The 5,895-nt window shown below is 41.0% G+C and overlaps 1 protein-coding gene across 2 annotated transcripts; it reads right to left on the minus strand.

Moving 5' to 3' along the window:
• Positions 1-929: 929 nt before the first annotated feature.
• TTPAL (tocopherol (alpha) transfer protein-like) lies at positions 930-5,449 on the minus strand. Of its 2 annotated transcripts, none has more exons than XM_009708035.1 (4): positions 5,002-5,449; positions 4,088-4,281; positions 2,113-2,223; positions 930-1,374 (listed from the first exon to the last, which is right to left on the minus strand). In XM_009708035.1, the coding sequence occupies exons 1-4, from the start codon at positions 5,438-5,440 to the stop codon at positions 1,099-1,101; spliced, it is 1,020 nt and encodes a 339-aa protein (XP_009706337.1). In that variant the 5' UTR covers positions 5,441-5,449; the 3' UTR covers positions 930-1,098. The 2 variants fall into 2 exon arrangements, with proteins under 2 accessions (XP_009706337.1, XP_009706338.1); XM_009708036.1 differs by having other exon boundaries at positions 1,099-1,374; positions 4,190-4,281; positions 5,002-5,440.
• Positions 5,450-5,895: the final 446 nt, after the last annotated feature.

Consider the following 5,895-nt stretch of genomic DNA (forward strand, 5'->3'; position numbering starts at 1 on the left):
TTGTAACGTTTCACAAAAGAGCCAACAAGCAGAGTGAACAAAATGCTACAATACCAGGAAATTTAAGAATGTGCTTTCAAACAGCCTGTCTGCATTTGGTTTCACAGACTTAAGACTCAAATTCTGCCCAAAGTAACAAGCTAAAGAAGCACCTTGCTGTCTTGCATAAAGTATTGCCTTCCTATACAGCATACGCCAACTGCTACAAAGTTGCCTTACCAATTCTAGGTAAGAGTGAGTTACCCAATTCCTCATCACAATCAGATGAAGAAAAGAACAACTGACAATGTGGGAAGGTGGCTGACAACTTTTTCTTATTTGGTCCTGAACTTCATTATTTGAAGCTGTTATCTAATCAAAAGCCTTAGTACTTGATCTGAAAAACTTCCTATTTTCTGAAAATGAAGATTGCATCTGTTTATAATAAGCCTTGGCATAGATGTTGTAGTAGTTAATCCACTAGTTATTGTTCTTCCTACTGTGAGGATGTTTCAGAGATGATCTCCATACTGATATTCAGGGATAAGAAAATTTTGTTTTGTATTATTGAGACAAATATTCATTGAGATATTTCAGAAATGCCAACTCACAATCTGAACCAAGTGATAGAGGACAGGCCAAGTTAGACTTTCATGTTTTTATGCAATCTTCACTGACAGAACTATATTTTGCAGGGTTCAAAAGCAATCTTCTTGTCTTGGATTACTGGTGTTTGCAGAAGGGGAAGAGAACAGATGGTCACAAAGCTAGTAAATCATCATCACTTTTCATCTGTGTGGGGAGGGGATAAGAAACTATCAAGCTTACCATCCTGCAATATTTTTTTTCTGTATCATTAGAAAGAATAGGCCAGTTTGCATCATTCTCACAGAGGCTGATGAGCCTCAAATAATCTACGTAACTTGTGCTCTTTGCCTTTATCTTCCCCGAACTCTGCCCTGCCCCCATTGTGCCCTCTTCAGCTTCCTTTGGTTCTACAGTGTAAAGTGCCTCAGCGGTCTGTTCCTAAACTGCAGGTTTAGGAGTAAGGCAGAGTTCACAACATCACCTATCAGAACAGATCTTAACTACACTGGAAAACGTCCCTTCACTGGTTTGTTAATAACAGTAATAGAGCTGAGGTTTCATGCCTCTCAGAGAATCATCACACTGCTTTTCATCAGCATCCCCACTCACTAGCATGTCATGGGGAGAGCTGTCACATGGGAGAACCAGCTGTGAGAAATCATGCAAAAAGTCCTCTTCAGAGGCTAGCAGCAGCTCATTCCATGCAGAGATGTCCAGCTTCCCCGAAGTACCACCGTACTCTTCAGGAAGAATCACTGGAGGAATGTTTTGATGAAGGGAATTCAGATCACAGCCATGAAGAAAAAACTGAAGAAAGCAAAAGATAGCTTTAATAGTGCATATCAAACACTTTACAGCAAATACAGTAAACTAACAAGATTATTTTGAGTTAAAAAGCAGATTTCATAGTTGATGTCTTTATGGGCAAGTGGCAGCATACAATATTGGGCAGGTGCAGTTAGACACAATAGTGAAAGAAGTCTTGAGACAATCCAAGTCTCGCACAGCTTAAATCCCAGAAAGACAGACTTGACAGTTGCTAGTCTATGCAGAGGTTCCAAATTCAGCTTGTCCCCAAGTTCATTCATGGGATTGGAAGTACTTATCCTTGTGGAAAAAAAAGCATCATCGTTTGCAACTACATTCAGTCCTATGGAGCGAATACTCTTGCCATGCAGGACGCTTGCATAAGGGAGAAGAACAAGGGGCAACACAGATTTCCTGTGACACCCTCTCATAAACAAAGTGTTACTTGCCAAAATAATCCAACCCCAGGGATGGAATTAATGTCCTGAATACATAGCATATGTCCTACAGTTCCATATTAATGTTATGCCAATATTAAATTCCTCAAAACTTCTCTCTCGTGAAGAATTTTCCCAACAGGCATATTTTTAAAAATTAAAGCAGTAAAGACTAGTTAGATCAAGTAAATGGCACCAACATTTTTCTAGCTGTGAAGTTTTTCAACAGTTTTTTCTTGCAGTGGCCAAGCAAGGAACTTATAAACACTAACACTAATGTTAAAATGACCTAAATCCTTACCCGGTTTGCTATCTTTTCCTTCAGAAAAGGCTTGATGATTGCAAAAATGCCTTTGAATATACGAGGCTCATTTATTATGTTAACAGCTTTTATTCGAATAGGGAATCCATCCTGAAGGGTAAAGAAGATTTTTATAATGCGGTTTAAAAAACACATTTGCCATCTTCCTTTTTTTACAATCTCCTGAGACTGACTGCCAGCACAACCCACTGGCTCCCAAACTTCCATCTGAGGTACCAACATAAACCAGTACAGCAGCAGAAACACATCTTGTAATAGGGAACAGTCTTAGGATGAGATCCATGGGCTTACAAATAAAGTCAAGAAAGAAAACCTTGCATCAAGAAATATATTGCTGACGGTAAATCTTCCTTTCTCATATTATTCTCCATCTGCCCGGACAAAGACACTTAGGTAATCACTGTTTTTCAGGTATTCCCAACCCTGATAAAGATGCAGCTACAAAGTGACGACCCTAGCTTCTGAAGAGTGCACCATGCTCAGAGCCAGAGCAGGCTGGTTCTAATGGTGTGTTCAACTACAAGATTCAGTGCCCAAGATACTCTAAAATATGTTTTTGTACAAGGAAGACATCTAATATCGCTGTTTTTCTGCCATTCCAACTATTCTGTCATGCTAACTGCAAAAGACAAACAGGCTCTGCTGCCAACACAACACACAGTGTCTCCCATACAAGACAGTTTAAAACAACAGTTAGTTATGGGATTTCTGCTACAGAAATTTCTTTGCAGAAACATTTTTCCAAGGCAAGAGCTCATGATAAGGTCTCATGTGCCACAGTGAAGTTTCTTTGCCTTATAACCAGCTCTACATATACAAAGCAAGCAGTCAATGCTTGGAGTGAAAAGCAGACAACATGCACTGCAAGAGTATTTCTCTCCTTATGAGCTTCAGTGAATTAGCTCACCTTTACAAGAAATACAGCTCAGGAAGTTTGATGCAACACGTTTACACCCACCCATACCTTTACGTCCTTTCCCAAGTTCAGCTTTTGCTTTGTGAATTGTTTTCATTAATAGCAGCAGGACACCCATCACTTTATTTGTGCAAATTAACTATGGGCTTGACAGTTAAGTGACTTATATTTAGATCATAATCTAAAGGAGTGAGTTCTTATACAGGCATTCATAAACTCCCTTGATTCCCCTTATACTTCCTTATCCCCCTACAGATACAACAAAGAACATAACCAGCTCAGGCCAGAATAAAAGTAAGGAGGGAATGAACCCATTCAAGAGAAGCTTTCCTCATCTGACTCCTCCAGATAGCATGGTAGATCAACTAAAACCATCAGATCCTCCTGCCACTTTGGCCAGGTTAGTCCTCACTCCTTTCACCTTCCTATTGTGTACAACTCCACTTCTGCTTATACACTTGCTCTAACTTGCTCTCCATCGTTTTCCTTCCAAACACCTAGTCGGAGATCTTTTTTATTACTGTGTCTTTTGTGGCCTCCTATGCTGAAGAAGCCTCTCTTCCTTCAGGTAGTGAATGGAAATCCTTCTCAAATCACACCCATTCAAAAGTCCTCTCTGCAAAATTTTTGCAGCAGTACTTGAACTTGCACTTGCCCAGTGGTCAGCTCCATCGTGGCTGACAGGAACCATTTAAATAATGAGCCATTCCTCAGCATTCAGGCAAAATGGTGTCTTCTCTCTAACTGTAATTCACTGCTTGCTCTCTTCCTTATCACTAGCTAGCAGAACTATTTTTTGTGTTCCAACCCAAAGTTTGCATTTCTAGTGCATATTTAGTTCAGGGATGCAAAAGTCAAAAAAGGGGCAAGTGAGGTAAGTTGGCAAGGGTGTGAGAAACTGGTTGGGCAGAGACATGTTTTACCTCTGCTAGTAAAAGCTAAGATGCTTAAGTTACTGGTGACATAGTCAAGAACTCTAGACACAGCAGCAGTCATTTACAATGCACAAGCTTATTTTCCCACCAGTTCAGGTCTTACCTGAAGAATTCCAATCACTTTTTTGGCTACAAAAGGACCAAAATGAGACGCCTTAGATAAGCTGACTCCTTTGTAGTCTGCCAGGATTACAATTCCATTCACCTGGGTCTCTTCGGACTGAATGAGTTTTTCTAACGTTAAGTATATGGCACGAATGTTCTCAGTAATCGGATAATTACTGGGTGTCCATCTGTCTGAGGTTACAAGACATGGATGGTAAGTCGGAGAGTAAATATAAGCTAACAATACACATTCCAAAAACTGATTTTCTATTTTCCTGGACTCTTAAAAGTTAGTGTTTAAATAGCCACAGTCCTAGTTCAGAGCAGCCTTTCTTAAGCAAGGGATAAATGGCAACTCATGTTTACTTCAGGGAGCAAAGGCAATGGTTTTAAGAACCCCGTTCTCCACCCAGCACAGCTTATTAGCAGTTTCAGCTCAGAAAGAAAGCAGGTAAATGGAAAAGAGGAGAATGAATGAAGACAAATTTACAGCAAGCCTGGCAGCACCAAAAGCACACAGAAGGCTCCAATTGTGTACCTGGGAGTCAAAGCCATAGGCTCCTCTCTCCACTTGCTTCCAAAACAAATTACAAGCTTCTAACTGTAGGCCAGCAGCCCTGTTTCAATTTGAGTTACTACACATTAATTTTTCTTGAATCACCTAATGTTTCATCAACCCACCTCACTGCATTTTCATTTTGACATAACTGCAGTTATTGCTGACAGAGGAAAAGGAACTGGTATAACGTTGGTTAACGACAAACGTTCCCTTCACAAGTTAGCCTTTCAAATTTCAAAGAGAACCCATGTACTCTGTGTAAGCAACCACTGTTCACAGGAAAGCAGGAAACAGATTTTTGGCCCAGACACACCTCGAAGACAGAGAGCAAAGACACTCATGCATTTCAGTACCTGGACGGATGCAGACAACATGACGTCCCTCTGGGTCCAGACGAGGCAGCACAGTGACAAAACCAGACTCTAGGACAGGCTTTATTGCGGACGGCTTCAAGTTATTGAAGACCTCAGGCCAGCTCCTCCTACAGGTGTGGTAGTTCACCAGGAGCTGAAGCGCTCGATCATAATCAAATTTCCTGGCTCTGAGGAATCTTAGCAAAAAAGCATCGTCCAGGCAGGTCCCCAGGGAAGGATAGTCTTTGCACACCATATCTCGGAGTGCCTGCACATCACGGAGCCTCCATTCAGGTTTCTCTTGGAGCTCTTCCCGGGCCTTGGTAATGAGATCAGGAGACAGCGAGCAAACATACTTTGGCCGATCTGGCAAGAACTCATTGTCCGATGGAGACCCCGCTGATGGACTTGTCCTGGTGCAGTCGCTGTCTCCTGACATAATGTAGCAGGAATCTGTCAAAAACCAAGCGCTACACATGACAAACAATCCACAGATTAACAAGCATATTTCTTAGTTACATATTTATCATGTCCTGTTTCCCAGCTGAGGAGACTGCCCTTCCAAGAACTGGCACTACAGCCAGAAGCACGGTTCAGACATTTTAATTCTCTTCCTAGGACTAGAAAGTGCAGGCTTCTCTAACCTCTTTATCCTGCATAGCTGGTAGAAAACTACCTTGGATGAAACCTAACCAAATAAATAAATAAAAAAAAATAAAATACAGAATTACACAGCTTCATTGCAAAATACAGAATTCAATTTGCCTTAACATTTATTTCCTATGTCAAGTTGGAAACTAAAGCAAAGCAAACACATCCCAGTCAGGCAGAATTCTCACATTTGGTCAAATTACACCCTCTTCTGAGAAACTCTCCTAACTGAGCCCAGACAGC

This window comes from Cariama cristata, unplaced genomic scaffold (genome assembly GCF_000690535.1).
Source record: "Cariama cristata isolate BGI_N322 unplaced genomic scaffold, ASM69053v1 scaffold26949, whole genome shotgun sequence".
Taxonomy (NCBI): domain Eukaryota; kingdom Metazoa; phylum Chordata; class Aves; order Cariamiformes; family Cariamidae; genus Cariama; species Cariama cristata.